The sequence below is a fragment of the Schistocerca americana genome, chromosome 2, assembly GCF_021461395.2.
Source record: "Schistocerca americana isolate TAMUIC-IGC-003095 chromosome 2, iqSchAmer2.1, whole genome shotgun sequence".
Lineage (NCBI taxonomy): Eukaryota > Metazoa > Arthropoda > Insecta > Orthoptera > Acrididae > Schistocerca > Schistocerca americana.
In genome coordinates, this window is record NC_060120.1 from 311,071,589 (window position 1) to 311,088,836 (window position 17,248).

Sequence of the window (17,248 nt, forward strand, 5' to 3'; positions counted from 1 at the left end):
TACTTACATAGAGAAAACATAAACAGCCTACTTACATAAAGAAAACATAAACAGCCTACTTACATAGAGAAAACATAAACAGCCTACTTACAAATATCGTGCGAGAACGACGCGAATATCCGCCTGGATTCCCGAACATCCAAGATGTCAACTTATGGAAATGTTTGATACAGCACTGAATGCAGTATAGCTTTAAGTTTTACACTGAACAGCTAAATAAACTGGTACACCTACCTGATATCGTGTAGGGCCCCCGCCAGCACGCAGAACACGACGTGGCATGGGCTTGACTAATGTCTGAAGTAGTGCTGGAGGGAACTGACACCATGAATCCTGCAGGGCTGTCCATGAATCCGTAAGAATACGGAGTGGCGGAGATCTCTTCTGAACAGCTCGTTGCAAGGCATGCGAATAATGTTCGTGTCTGGGGAGATTGGTGGCCAGCAAAAGTGTTTAAATTCAGAAGAGTGTTCCTGGAGCCACCCTGTAGCAATTCTGGACGAGTGCGATGTCGCATTGTCCTGCTGGAATTGCCCAAATCCGTCGGAATGTACAATGGACATTAATGGATGCAAGTGATCAGACCAGGTGCTTACGTGCGCGTCACCTGTGAGAGTCGTATCCAGACGTATCAGGGGTCTCATACCACTCCAACTGCAAACGTCTCACAGAACCTCCACAAGCTTCAACAGTCCCCTGCTGATATGTGGGGCCCATGGATTCAAGAGATTGTCTCCATACCCGTACACGTCCATCCGCTCGATGCAATTTGAAATGAGACTCGTCCGACTAGGCAACATGTCTCCAGTCATCAATAATCCATTCGGTGTTGGTGGGCCCAGGCGAGGCGTAAAGGATCCACGAGTGGGCCTTCGGCTCCGAAAACCCATATCGATGATGTTTCGTTGAATGATTCGCAAACTTGTTGATGGCCCAGCGTTGAAATCGGTAGCAATTTGCGGAAGGGTTGCACTTCTGTCACGATGAACGAGTCTCTTCAGTCGTCGTTGGTCCCGTTCTTGCAGGATCTTTTTCCAGCCGTAGCAATGTCGGAGATTTGATGTTTTACCGGATTTCTGATATTCACGGTACACTCGGAGATGATGTGTCCCATCGGTCGCGCGTCGACTATACCACCACGTTCAAACTCACTTAAATCTTGATAACCTGCCATTTTAGCAGTAGTAACCGATCTAACAACTGCGCCAGACACTTGTCTTTTATAGACGTTGCCGACCGCAGCGCCGTATTCTGCCTATTTACGTATCTCTGTATTTGAATACGCTTGCCTATACCAGTTTTTTTTTTTTTTGGCGCTTCAGTGTATGTACCAATGTTCATCTGGCTACCTTTTGTAACACGGCGTCTGCAATTATCCTGCAAAATCCTATGAAGCAAGTCTTGGCGTATGGTGGCAACTGCTTGTGTCATCCCTTGTTGCAGCTCGTCGACGCTTCCTGGAAGCGGAGGAACGAACACTCTGTCTTTAATGTAACCCCATACACAGAAGTCCATTGGTGTTAAATCAGGTGATCGTTGTGACCAGGATATTGATCCACCACGTCCATTCCAAGTCGGCACATTGCTTCGAAGATACGAGACAACTTCACGATGATAATGTGGTGGCGCGCCATCTTTCTGGAAAATAAATTCTGTGCCCGTATCCTGTCGTAACTGAGGCATTAGGTAACGCTCAAGCGTGTGTCGGTACAATATGCCTGTTACAGTTAACACGTCAAAAAAGAAATGACCGTAAATCTTGTTACAGCTTACATCGAAAAAAAAAGATTAACTTAGTCAAGTCCTGTACGTGATCGATTACGTGACGTGGTTTCTGCTCACCCCATATCCGACCACTATGCCGATTCACTTTACCGCAGGGATGGAAGGTCCCTTCGTCACTGAAAACAATTCTATTAAGCAAATTATCGTCAGCCTGCATTTTGTTAAACATTTCTACACAAAACTCAGATCGTTTTTCTTTGGCACTTTCACTTAAAGCTTGCAATGGTTACAATTTGTAGGGTTGAATGACAGGCATTTCCGTAATACCCACCCCACTGTAATACTGGGCATATTCTATTCTAAGCCGGCACGTCTTGTTGATTTACCTTGACTACGAATGTAAGACTGTGGAACTTGTTCAGTTGCTGAGTCAGACTGCTGGCCGACCCTGACCCGGCGTCCTATGTGATACACAGCCAGTTTCGTGGAAACGGTTGTACCAGTTAAGAACAGTTTGTCTTTGAGGTGGTGGCTTGCGATGTTTAGTCGCGAATTGTCTCTGAACTGCAGTAGCCGTTTTGGATTCATGAAACCGTAAACAACACTGCGCCCCCTCCGCGCCGTTACACGACTACTTGATGACTATTGTAATAACTCATTAGCGCATACAGCCTTGCGGGAACTTCGGAGAATACCAGTGTTAACCGGAAATAAGACTTGAACATATACTACATCCCGTGCTGTATGAAACACATGTGTAAGTTATTTACCGTTTTCTCAATTAAAGGCTATTTTTGTATAACTAATTTATGAAGACCCTGTGGTCGTGACGCCCTTGAAAGAGCACATTGGAGGCCTTGCAGCGCTTGTAGATGGTGTGGGACTGGTTCCAGACCGTTATGTGGTCATCCATAGCTGATCTAAGTTGCTGTGTTCACCAAACACACATGGCACCCAACACAAAGTTTGCCAGTAGAGAACCCCCGCCATAGAAAACCAGCTGCTGTATTCAGGGGGCTTGCTAAGCACCCATCAACTAATCAGCACCATCACGGGGCAAACTAGATATGAACTGAAATTTTGGGAAACAAACATTAAGATACATTAATAATAATTTCTTAACAAAAATTTTCATAATCTACTCCAGCTGAGAACAGTTCCCGTCGGACCACAAAAAGGGCGAATATGTTTCTCTTTGAAAAGCTCTGACATAAAAGTGGGAAACAGTTGCCTCAGTGTTCATTTCATCTTCCTCACCAAAAATTTTGGCATCCGAACATATTCACACTCTTTTAACTCAGAACATTCTAAGTCATTTTCATACAGTCTCATTTTGTAGTGAAGCCTTCATATTCAGCATCTCCCTCCCACTGTCTCATTTTTCTCCCATTGACACTTTCTCTCCTGTTTGTCTCTCCATCCGTCACTGCCTTCATCCTTTCTCTCACACTAGCTTACCACTGTCAACTTCTCTGTCACTTTCACTGACTCTCTGTCTACGTCCCGTTCTTTTTCTCTCCCACTGCCACTCTCCCTTTTTTCTCGTTTGCAATCTGTTGTCTTTCTCTTCAACCACCATTATCTCCTCTCCATGCATGTCCTCGGAGATGGTTTCCTCGGGGTTTTGAACTCCAGACTGGGAAACTTTAATACACGGGTACAGGGAGTTGGGAAAAGTGGGCAAATTTTTTCGTGCTGCAGTCCGCCAGTCCTCTCTTTTGCTCACGCTGCTTCTGTCTCCATCCATCTCTCTTTCTCTTTTACTGCAACTGCGTCTTACTGACCATCAGTGTCTCCTCTCTCTCTTTGACTCTCACTGCTATTGTCTTCATCCATCTCTCTTCCACTTTCACTGCCACTTGCTCTTTCTCTCCATTAACGTCTCCTCTCTCTTTCTCTCCCACTGGCACTGTCACCTCTCTCTTCCATATCACTGTCTCTCTGCTACTCTCTATCAGCACGAAGATGTAAGAATATATTCGCATGCTAAAATATTCTTTTCTGTCAGATTTTTTAAAATATAAACATATTAGCCTTTTTTGTGCTCCGGCAGGAACATTTTCCACTGGTGTACTGCTTATATAAAAATAATCTATAGGTCAGTAAAGTTTTTATAGTCTATTTACGAGTATATTCTTCAACACATTTACATCCTTAGACATAAGTAAAAAACATTTAAGTACACATAACATAACGTTAACACAAATTTGTGTGCCTTACATCTTTTCTGGTTACTTCACCTGTCGATCGCGATTCGTTGAAAACGCCCGGCTTATGGTTTGCATCTTAAAGGAGTAAAAATATTATTAGAAATATTTAGTTAATATGCAGCTCAGTTTTATATAATTTTTGACGGTCATTTTAAGTTCTTTTCAGACATGTTAAGACGCTTTTAGACCATTTTTTGTCATTGCAGTCTCACTTTGGGCATATTTGGATAGGTGTGAAGTTCCCATTACACAGAGACAGCGAATTATTAATTTTATTGGTGAAAAAATCCTGCCTAAAAACATAGTTTGATTAACTCAGAACCCTTGAGATGATCCAAGAACCCTTGCCTTGTGTTCATCACCTCAGTTAATATTACATTTACGCCTCAGAGTGGGTATTACGTACGTGCGTAAGCACGATAATTTTGAACCTCTGGATCTCGGTTATAGGATAATGATATCGAGAAAAGTTTCAAGGTTCCCCGAGAATATCGTCTTACAAACATATGGTAAAAATTCCGACAACGATTTGTCACAAAATTACAGAAGTGGCCATCCCCACAATTAGTACTTTTGGTATGCAAAAACAATGGTTTTTGTGTGTATCTTGCCAACAGATACAGATTTTAGAAAACGGGAGAATGGTGTCTAAATGAAGTATAGCTAAAATTTTAGTCATGTGCTATGGTTAGTGTGGTGCCACCGCCAGACACCACACTTGCTAGGTGGTAGCCTTTAAATCGGCCGCGGTCCATTAGTGTACGCCGGACCCGCGTGTCGCCACTGTCAGTAATTGCAGACCGAGCGCCACCACACGGCAGGTCTAGAGAGACGTCCTGGCACTCGCCCCAGTTGTACAGCCGACTTTGCTAGCGACGCCACACTGACAAATACGTTCTCATTTGCCGAGACGATAGTTAGCATAGCCTTCAGCTAAGTCAATTGCTACGACCTAGCAAGGCGCCATCACCAAGTTATATTGAGATGATAATACTGTATCAACAAGACCAATGTTCTACAATTATGGATTAAAGTTAAGTATTCCAGAAGCTACGTACTTTTCTTTATAGCATTCATTACGTATCCTGTTTCAGACCTCACGCCAGCCTGCGTGAGTTTTAAGCGCGTGCCTTTCGGCTTCCTCTCATTGTGTCTAGGCTGTCTTGTCTAGACACAACAGTTAGTTATAAAGATAATTGTTGCCTTCGCTGCAAAAACTCCTGAAAACTGGTTTTAGTGATTTTCTCCATAATTATGGTAAATCTTAATCTCTGGATCTCGGTGAGGGATAATGGTATCGAAAAAAGTTTCGAATTTCCAGAGGATATCATATTAAGAACATATGGTAAAAATTCCGACCATCTGCGATGAATAGAAATTGTAGAAGTAGCCATCCCCATAATTGGTACTAATCGTGCCCAAAAATCATTGTTTTTCTGGGTTTTCTCAGGAACCGCCCATAAACGAAGGTGCATTTATGAACCACCTAAGGAAGACCCTAGATCACTCTTAATTCTAAAGAATGAATCGATTTGGTCAATTTTCCCGGTCTGGAGGAGGTGTGCAATATTTAAATTTTGACCCTGTACTGAAGGATAGCTACAATATGCCTGTTCTTCTGATAGGTATATAATTGGTCGCTAGGCCAAGGGCTACCCAAGGTACTTCACTCCTTATCTTTGTGATGAATAGAACCCGACGTATTGCCCCACTGAAAATCGCGTTTCCGCGCCACGCTGTTTGGTACATATTGCTACCGTGCACTGTCGCGTACGGAACGATTACTGAACCTCTAATCCGGAACCCGGTACCAGTTGCAGCGTAGTAGCACAACGAATTCGATTTTCAATATTAAGCGTAGTTATTAACCGAGTTTAAAATGGTGTCATAATCTGCACTTTGACACAATAAGCCAAGTATTACAATTGGAAACGTGTGTTTCTCTTGAGGGAGCGTAACTGGCGGTGAGCAAATACACAGACTTAATTCATCCAGTATTTGGGAATGAAAGCACTTAGCGACTTCCAGCAAAGTTTAACATAATTACAAACCGTTACGAAACATTTTCCCGCTGACATCCCCCACAAAACTATGACGGAAAAAAAGCTTATTGCTTACTAAAATTTCGCTATCCGTGCATTCAACCTCCAGAATCAACTATGACGTATTAATTTATAACTTCTTTACTACTAATTCTGTTCGCACCACTTTTTCGCTACGGTATCTGTATGTATGACTTAATGTACATGTAAAATTATATCGCTGTACGATACATAATTCAGGAGATATGACGTCATAAATATTGTGATACGTGAAAAACTAGCTTTTGCTTTAAATGGAGGGCAATAACCCAATTGATATTCATCCAATGTTTCGTAACGAGAGCAGGTAGCGACTTTCAACAACCTTTAAGCGTAATTTCAGACCTTTCCTTATCTTGTTTACATGCTTAAAGGTAAACATTTAACACATTAACTCATTTGTAAGATAATGAGACGTTTGAAGATATTTTGTACGTAGGAATTTGACTCTATAAAGCTGGCATGGGCAACCTTCGGTGACCCGCCGCTCCATCCTGATTCACTTACTTAATTAAGCTTGCCGCCCGCCACGTCACCTGACGTAATAGCAGTGCTCCTAACGCATAAAGTCAAAACTATAGCGTCTATGACGTTAATGGTTACTCTTTATAGTGTAACGCTCCAATATGAATGCCTTCCTTTTCCCGACACGCCACTACAACAAATTATGCAGGAAGACACGCGTTTTTGAGAGTACGTTCATTCTGTGTTCACCCAGTCTTGACATCTTTGCATTTATTTATGGGCACTTACTGTCATATTTTGTTCCTGGGGCATCGGACTCAGCTGTTCAGTTACACTACTGGCCATTAAAATCGCTACACCACGAAGATGACGTGCTACAGACGCGAAATTTAACCGACAGGAAGAAGATGCTGTGATATGCAGATGAGTAGCTTCTGAGAGCATTCACACAAGGTTGGCACCGCTGGCGACACCTACAACGTGCTGACACGAGGAAAGTTTCCAACCGATTTCTCATACACAAACAGCAGTTGACCGGCGTTGTCTGGTGAAACGTTCTTGTGATGCCTCGTGTAAGGAGGAGAAATGCGTACCATCACGTTTCCGACTTTGATAAAGGTCGGGCTGTAGCCTATCGCGATTGCGGTTTATGGTATCGCGACATAGCTGCTCGCGTTGGTCGAGATCCAATGACTGTTAGCAGCATATGGAATCGGTGGGTTCAGGAGGGTAATACGGAACGCCGTGCTGGATCCCAACGGCCTCGAATCGCTAGCAGTCGAGATGACAGGCATCTTATCCGCATGGCTGTAACGGATCGTGCAGCCATGTCTCGATCCCTGAGTCAGCAGGTGGGGACGTTTGGAAGACCACAACTATCTGCACGAACAGTTCGATGACGTTTGCGGCAGCATGGACTATCAGCACGGAGACCATGCTGCGGTTACCCTTGACGCTGCATCACTGACAGGAGCGCCTGCGATGGTGCACGAATGGCAAAACGTCGTTTTTTCAGGATGAATCCAGGTTCTGTTTACAGCACCATGATGGTCGCATCCGTGTTTGGCGACATCGCGGTGAACGCACATTGGAAGTGTGCATTCGTCATCGCCATATTGGCGCATCACCCGGCGTGATGGTATGGGGTGTCATTGGTTACACGTCTCGGTCACCTCTTGTTCGCATTGACGGCACTTTGAACAGTGGACGTTACATTTCAGATGTGTTACGACCTGTGGCTCTACCCTTCACCTGATCCTTGGGAAACCCTACACTTCAGCAGGATAATGCACGACCGCATGTTGCAGGTCCTGTAGGGGCATTTCTGGATACAGAAAATGTTCGACTGCTGCCCTGGCCAGAACATTCTCCAGATCTCTCACCAATTGAAAACGTCTGGTCAATGGTGGCCGAGCAACTGGCTTGTCACAATACGCCAGTCACTACTCTTGATGAACTGTGGTATCGTGTCGAAGCTACATGGGCAGCTGTACCTGTACACGCCATCCAAGCTCTGTTTGACTAAATGCCCAGGCATATCAAGGCCGTTATTACGGCCAGAGGTGGTTGTTCTGGGTACTGATTTCTCAGGACCTATGCACCCAAATTGCGTGAAAATGTAATCACAAGTCAGTTCTAGTATAATATATTTGTCCAATGAATACCCGTTTATCATCTGCATTTTTCTTGGTGTAGCAATTTTAATGGCCAGTAGTGTACATAAGACCGCAATTTGAGAATCCTGCCGCTTATTGGACAAATTTCTGCCGTCACCTGTTATTATAGATGCAGATGTTGAAGTAGCTGGTGTGTGTGTCTGGCAGGGTGATCCGCAGCGGCGACACCAAAGCGGACGCTACGCTGGAAGAGGAGCGCCGCCGGCAGGCAGAGTCTGCGCGCTACTCGTTCGGCTCGAGCCTGCAGGACTCCATCAACGACAACACGCAGTCGCGCCAGGAGACAAGGGAGGGCCTCAAGACGATCGGTCAGTACTCCTACAGCGACGGCTTCCTCCGCCGCACCGTCCACTACGAGGCCGACGACAAGGGTTACCGCGTCACTCAGTAAGTAGTCACTCTAGCTAAGACATCTCTCGGAAAGTACCATCAAACCACCGCCTGTCCACTGCTTCAGTGTGCGTGACTTAGGGACAGAGTAAGATTTTTTTTAGTTATTAATCTTCTAGCTGTACAGCAAGAAAGGAAGAATGAATTGATTGTTGGTGTTAATAACGATCACCCTCCTTTACTCCTCTGCATTACTGCAGATGACGCGTCACTGAGCACATTTGTTCTGTGCATGCGGTACACGTGAGACGCCAACAGTACGCGTCATTTATTATGGCGGCCGAGTTTAGGTTCGTTCTGTGCATCTGACGTCACAAAACACAGTCAACCAATGAACAGAGAACGACATTGCCAGAGCTCGACTGCAGTGCAGAGCACGGACAAGTGTCTTCAGTTTTAGAAACGTTCAGTCAAAAATAAAGTAATTGAACAAAAGCAATGTCTTGATAGTAGATTTTCTTTTATAGAAAGTTAGGAAAAAGCATTATTTATACCAATTGCTTCATATTCTATTAATTAATTAAACCAAGCAAGCAATAAGCCTCCTAATTCAGGCGATAGCAAGGAAAGCTGTTTGTATCATTCTCACGAACCGCTTTTTCGCAATAAAGAACAGCGGTAATTGTTTATTTCATATTGTACTTCAACGAAACGTGAGCAATTCATAGTCATACCAACAGTGTTTGTCGTTATTTTGTGTGATGTTTTAAAGTCCTCCAGAAGATTTATTGAATGAGAAGCTACATTAGCGTAATGCTTTAGGTGTTTGGCTGCTACGTGAATGGTTCTGAGTTCAAACCATGTTCGGTGCTTGATATTTTCTTTATTTAAAAACAATATCGAAGTGCCTTACTTCATGAATTTTATTCGTTTGAATGTAATTTTTTGAAATTTCTAGTGCTTTCTCTCTTCATTACAATCATAATAAGTTTCTGGTTTTTCTAATTTTGTCCTCCAATATTTCTTTTCACAGCAATTAAAATCAATGAAAAGGCACACATACAATATTCATGTTATCTGTTTTGTTTGTATATCTTCTCTTCTGGAGTCGCTATTTTACTATTCATAGTGAGATATATTCTTTTGCGACAGTATTAAGAGGATTATTTAGAGCAGAATTTCGGCTCGTACGTTGCTGAGCTACTTGATTGTCTGACACAATTCTTTGCTTCGCTGCTTTGGCAACATCATCATATTCAATGTTTTCGTCGACTGATCTATGTTTTGGCAAGTATTTGCTGTCCATTCTGACAAACACAAATTGTTTGTGCACTGCGTCTCACTAACAATATATTTTAGTTTCTGTGTTTTATTACATCCACAATTCAGTTTTGTGTACTTCACCAACTTTGTAGAAAAAAGCGAAATGAGTCTGGTATAAATAAAACTTTTATTACAGTCGCGAAAGACGGAATATTTCTCAATATTACATACGACACCTATCTGGTACTTAAATTAAATGAGATATTGTTATACATTAAATTTCGTATGAAATTTGGGTATCTTGTCCACGTTTCACTCTCAATATTGTGGCAACTAAAATCGACCATACGGAAAGTATACGCTATGGACTTTTACCTCTGCAAACTCTTCAAAATTTCGTGCAATGGTTTACTACATTCAATGCTGCACAATAACTGTGTTGAACATCGAAACAAAATTAAGTCATTTATGGGGCGGGGGGGGGGCGGGGGGGGGGGGGGGGGGGGGGAGGTATCAGTCAAGAAAATGTGTAAAAATCAAATTATTGGGCCAAATAGTTTTTGTGAAATCGACTGATAAGTGTGTCAAAGCAGTCGGAACACCATGTGTCTGCACAGGCGAGCAGTGCAGTGATGACAAAATCGCATACAGCGCGGAATGCGGGGAGCACGTCTCTGTAGCAGCGAAAGGGTTAATGCGGCAGTGGTGGCTTTACTTCATAAACTGCGCGCTCCCCCCTAAACGTAAGTTTGCGTACTATACTATGGCACTGCTTCTCTTGGCGCATGCGTCATTTGCAACTGGCAACGCAGCAATCTCCCGCGTCTGGGCGGGCATGCGCGAGCCGCCAAGATAAAAGAATTGAACTATAGTTGTTCCCACTGCACTGTGTGGAATACGAAGGTTCTGTTATAGTTCACTAACCTGCTGTCTTCAAGTTGATGCCCCAGCGCAGAAAACAGCACACAGATAGTAGGTTCTGTATCTTGAGGCTGAAACTGACTTTTAGCGAGGTTCTGTTCTGAAATAATGTATCACTTCTTTGGGATGTCCCTCGAGCATTTTAATATAGCCACACGAGAAGACTACATGATCTTAACACAACACCTTCTGATACAGCAAAGTACATGATCAAACACAATATTTACGAAAATGTATCTCAACACTATTTGTGGCACGTGTCTGTGCCTCATGACTACCAGAGTGAATCTTTTAATACTGAATACTGGCAAACACATTCTGTGATGGACAACATGTCTGTTCTTCTCGACTGCCTAATCCAGAGTGACGAACAGCCCGAAACACTTCGCGCGCCATACCAGAAAAGGCGTGACCCGAACGCTTCCAAAGTGCTTCGTCTGCAATTTCGTCAGTCTTTTGTTTTTGATTTAAATTGTTTTTAATAATTCTAAAATGACTGATTGATAGTCAACTGTTGAGAGATATTTATGTTAAAAAGTGAAGTCATTCCAGTGAGTAGTTTAACTAATAATAATAAATATACTTTAACGTTTTGGCGCCCTTGTTTCGAACACAGCAGCCAATCACAGAGCAGTAGCATTATGCAGGCGGTCTTTCTCACGGGAATGGTACCGAATCTAACATCTGTCACAGGTACCTCACACCACATTTCGTCATCTTCTTGCAACTCTGGGAACAGCTTCTTGGAGCCTAATATGATGGCTGACTAAGCCAGAAATATTAAACAAGAGTAAGATTTTTTTTAGTTATTAATCTTCTAATTGGTCTGATACAGCCCGCTACAACATCCTCTGCCGTGACAAAGTCTACGATTAGAACAGTGCGGCCAAGGATTCAGCTCGCGACCCATACGCTGGCACGAGGTCTGTGTATGTGCGGATGGATATGTGCGTGTGTGTGTGCGAGTGTATACCCGTCCTTTTTTGCCCCTAAGGTGTCTTTCCACTCCCGGGATTGGAATTACTCCTTACTCTCTCCCTTAAAACCCACATCCTTTCGTCTTTCCCTCTCCTTCCCTCTTTCCTGACGAAGCAACCGTTGGTTGCGAAAGCTAGAATTTTGTGTGTATGTTTGTGTTTGATTGTGTGTCTATCGACCTGCCAGCGCTTTTGTTTGGTAAGTCTCATCATCTTTGTTTTTAGATATATTTTTCCCACGTGGAATGTTTCCCTCTATTATATATATATATATATATATATATATATATATATATATATATATATATATATATATATATATATATATATATATATATATATATTTTCTGAGAATTTCAAATAACTTGACTATTTTATATTGTCAACCACTTTTTCTACATAGACAAATCTTATGGAAATGTCTTGATGCTTTTTAAAGTCTTGTCTTACGATACAAAACTTTTGTAATAATTTCAGTGCCTCACAGGAACTTTAAGAAATGAGTGAGTTTTAGTTCATGAACTGTCTGGCCTCGTCATGATGGCTCACTTTACAATGCCTCACTTTCAATCAGTGATGTTTACTGTGTAGATATACGAGGGCAGTTCAATAAGTAATGCAACACATTTTTTTTCTGAAACAGGGGTTGTTTTATTCAGCATTGACATACACCAGGTTATTCCCCAATCTTTTAGCTACACAACACTATTTTTCAACGTAATCTCCATTCAATGCTACGGCCTTACGCCACCTTTAAATGTGGGCCTGTATGCCTGCACGGTACCATTCCACTGGTCGATGTTGGAGCCAACGTCGTACTGCATCAATAACTTCTTCATCATCCGCGTAGTGCCTCCCACTGATTGCGTCCTTCATTGGGCCAAACATATGGAAATCCGACGGTGCGAGATCGGGGCTGTAGGGTGCATGAGGAAGAACAGTCCACTGAAGTTTTGTGAGCTCCTCTCGGGTGCAAAGACTTGTGTGAGGTCTTGCATTGTCATGAAGAAGGAGAAGTTCGTTCAGATTTTTGTGCCTACGAACACGCTGAAGTCGTTTCTTCAATTTCTGAAGAGTAGCACAATACACTTCAGAGTTGATCGTTTGACCATGGGGAAGGACATCGAACAGAATAACCCCTTCAGCGTCCCAGAAGACTGTAACCATGACTTTACCGGCTGAGGGTATGGCTTTAAACTTTTTCTTGGTAGGGGAGTGGGTGTGGCGCCACTCCATTGATTGCCGTTTTGTTTCAGGTTCGAAGTGATGAACCCATGTTTCATTGCCTGTAACAATATTTGACAAGAAATTGTCACCCTCAGCCACATGACGAGCAAGCAATTCCGCACAGATGGTTCTCCTTTGCTCTTTATGGTGTTCGGTTAGACAGCGAGGGACCCAGCGGGAACAAACCTTTGAATATCCCAACTGGTGAACAATTGTGACAGCACTACCAACAGAGATGTCAAGTTGAGCACTGAGTTGTTTGATGGTGATCCGTCGATCATCTCGAACGAGTGTGTTCGCACGCTCCGCCATTGCAGGAGTCACAGCTGTGCACGGCCGGCCCGCACGCGGGAGGTCAGACAGTCTTGCTTGACCTTGCGGCGATGATGACACACGCTTTGCCCAATGACTCACCGTGGTTTTGTCCACTGCCAGATCACCGTAGACATTCTGCAAGCGCCTATGAATATCTGAGATGCCCTGGTTATCCGCCAAAAGAAACTCGATCACTGCCCGTTGTTTGCAACGCACATCCGTTACAGACGCCATTTTAACAGCTCCGTACAGCGCTGCCACCTGTCGGAAGTCAATGAAACTATACGAAACAAAGCGGGAATGTTTGAAAATATTCCACAAGAAATTTCCGGTTTTTTCAACCAAAATTGGCCGAGAAAAAAAATATGTTGCATTACTTATTGAACTGCCCTCGTATATCTTTAAGGCTTTCAGTGAGAGTTTCTGAGATGCTCCATTCATTTCCAACCACTGGACCATAACACCCTGCACTTTGTCAAAGTCACTTATGTCAGTAGATTTACCCAGTTGTGGCCTGTATTGTCACTAGAATGAGTTCCTATTTATCCCCTACTCCACTCATATACATTCCTTTCTGCAGCGTGTGCCAGGTGGCATTCAGTCTTCCAGTGGACAGTGGGTAAAATGTTTTGGCTCATCAGTGTATGCTAATGTAGTGTAAACAAGTAAAGTATTGCATTCTCACAGGCCTGATGGTTGAAATAGAGACAGCAATTTACTTTACCAGTTTCTGTATTTAAAACCACCTTACTAATCTGATAAAGCTCTGCCAGACTAACTACAACAACCACCCTTGCAAATGTCACACCCACAAAAGACCACCCCCACCCCCCACCCCCTTTTCATGTGAGGTTGCTGCTTTTATGCTAGGAACTAGCGGCATCTTTCCTTTGACTTAAGACAAGCCAGACATAGGAATATGACGTCTAATGATTCAAATTAAGTATTGTGTAAATTGAAGTTATGCTGATGGCTACTAATGCAAACATTGGAAATCCCTCACAAACTGCTGGTTCTGGTTGCATGCAAAATGTGTTTATAATGTTTATTAAAGAGCTCATTAGGATCAAACCATCTAACAATCAGAAGCTTAGCAATACAATAATGTCCAATGCTAAGGAGCAAGCCATATTTACATAAATCATATGTCAAATTGTGCATTTGGTGTTTTCCTTTTGACATATCCAGTTCTGTTGGTAGAATGGAAGTAAGCATTCTGCATTAGTACCATGTTAGTTTGATATCTACTCATTGTTTATTGGCATTAACTCAAGCCCCAATTAATAATATAGAATCCCAAATACACAAATCCTGTGAATATTTTTAGCTTGTAATTGTTTGTTGTCCAGGTGGCAGGTCCACAGCTTCATATACATATGTAAAGCAATCTTCAAGTTTTATAAATGAGCAACAAAAACTTCGCCATGCAGACAACAGTTCAGTGCACTGAATGACTGATTTGCTGCATCAGTGAGTCACCTTCGCCATAACCAAAAACAATGCAGTGCCATCTCATAAAGATACACACATCTGCCATCTGATAAAGCTCTGCCAGACTAACTACAACAACCACCCTTGCAAATGTCACACCCACAAAAGACCACCCCCACCCCCCCACCCCCTTTTCATGTAGGGCTGCTGCTTTTATGCTAGGAACTAGCGGCATCTTTCCTTTGACTTAAGACAAGCCAGACATAGGAATATGACATGTCTAATGATTCAAATTAAGTATTGTGTAAATTGAAGTTATGCTGATGGCTACTAATGCAAACATTGGAAATCCCTCACAAACTGCTGGTTCTGGTTGCATGCAAAATGTGTTTATAATGTTTATTAAAGAGCTCATTAGGATCAAACCATCTAACAATCAGAAGCTTAGCAATACAAAAGATAGACACATTCACATACCTCAGTGTCAGCATCAACCAACAAAACCTTATAGAACAAGAGATCATAACGAGAAATCGAGCTGGGTGAAGATGTCTAGGAACCACACATAACATCACAAGACCTAAGTTACTATCCAGGCAGGAAAAACTAAGAATATATCAGATCATCATTAAACCAATAGTGTGAAAACTAAAAGACTCAAGTGGTATGAACATGTGAGGAGTTAGAAGAGGTTGTGATTGAAGAGTGGCATAACATTCCACTGGAGAATTTCAAGTCATTGTATACCAGTTTTCCACGCAGTATCACACCTGCATTGCAGGCAAATGGGGTCCAATCCCTTATTAATAAACCATTCCCAAGTAATTACAATGTTCACATTATTTTGCCTATCCTCTGTACATCAAACAATTTCTCAGAGGATTAATGAAATTATAATTGGATTTTGCTTATGCAAAGTATAATGAAAGTTACTGACATGTCTTTACTGATGTTTAAAATAACTAATAGTAATTAAAGCTTCATCTTTTACATGAAATTATTTGTCAAAAGTGAAGTATTGCTTCAAAGGGTTTTCTAAAAAAACTTTCAACATTAAGATCAGTGGTGTCCTCTTGTATCATTAGTGATAATTTCTAAAAGAGAATCCAAATACAAAAACTTTAATCAGACAAGGAAAGCTGATAAAGTAAATGGGGCAAAAAGATGAATAAGGTTAAAGGATGAATAATTTCAACCCATTTTATGTAGTGACCAAGAGTGTCTGGTATGCTACATCAGACCCAACTTTTTCTACAAAGAATTTAGTTTATGATGAACAAAGCAGTTGTTATCTGAAGTAGTATATTTCATATGAATTGATTGGTCACAATCGACCTCAGATTCATGAAAAGTATGGTGAGTTAAAGAGAATTATATCACAGGTCACACAGTTACAAATAACAATTACTGGGATCCTGCATACAATATAGGTGGAACACATCAATATACATTTTTATATTTTTGTTCTTGTAGTGCAGAAACTGACTCTAGATATCATTCAAAATAATGCATACTTGGTACCAAGTACAATACTTGGTAGTTAATATTGCAGATTTAAAAACATATTGTGCAGCATAAAGAACCATGCAAAAGATTCTTATTTCTTCTAAGTACAAACCTGAATCTTCCTCTGGCATATCTTATTCTCCTTACATGCATTTATAACTCTTCTTTTGTCATCACAGACTGATAAATTGTTTACGAAGAAAGTTTGGTTAATGGTTAATTTTTGCAAAGGATGTTAGCAGTGGTGGGATTTTCATCACCGAATGACCAAGTCCTGCCACATACATACAATTATTGATCACATAAATGTGGCTTTATAAAGATGATGAAATTTTCCTTAACAAAATGTTCACTGGCACAAATGCTTCACTAACAAAAGAAGTTAAATGTCAAACATTTGTCATGTAGTGCTTTGCTGAAAATTTATTGCCTGCAGTGATGTAACCTTTATGTGGGTTTTTCCAGTGAGGAGACAGAGACAATTGGCAATGGCCCACAGGTGAACCCTAATGGTCATGCTGAGGTTGAGAGCAATGTGGGTGGTTTCCACAACAAGTATGCCATCACCATTGAAGACTTAGCTGAGAAGGAATCCTGAACATACTCTTGAGTGTTATGAGTGTCTCCTGTCCATTCTTCAGTGGGCATTCACTAGGTTCCAAATAATGTAAATTATTTTTATGCTGTGACTCAAGTACATTTACTATGTTGATAACTGTGAACTATATATAAGCATAAATTAGTATTTCACAAGCAATAAAGAAAATATATCAGTGGATATATTGTTTTTAAATGTGATTGGTGGCAACTTCAATTATCTTAAAATGAGAATTTTAAGAAAATGTTGTATTATTATGTAATCTGCTAACATAATAACTAATGTAATGCAGAAATAGATACAGTGACAAAACACCTGTGAAAATAAATACAACCTACAAAAGTTGTACACAATATATGTTGGATCTGATATTAAATCTATAGTGTTGATTCCATTAATAAAATGGGAATGTGTGCTATATGTTCCCTTATTTCACTCATATGTTTCATCAGAGCAAACTGCTAGATAAATGGAGAATTCAGTACTCACTAATTAACTTTGGGAACAATGCACATACCTCTTC

At 41.6% G+C, this 17,248-nt stretch overlaps 1 protein-coding gene across 1 annotated transcript in view; it reads left to right on the top strand.

Moving 5' to 3' along the window:
• LOC124593982 (formin-like protein 14) overlaps positions 1-16,930 on the top strand; it is a 47,734-nt gene extending 30,804 nt beyond the window's left edge. The window contains exons 3-4 of the mRNA XM_047132334.1: positions 8,305-8,544; positions 16,593-16,930. Coding sequence (XP_046988290.1) covers positions 8,305-8,544; positions 16,593-16,725 — 373 coding nt within the window. The 3' untranslated portion in view covers positions 16,726-16,930. The remainder of the gene's footprint in view (positions 1-8,304; positions 8,545-16,592) is intronic.
• Positions 16,931-17,248: the final 318 nt, after the last annotated feature.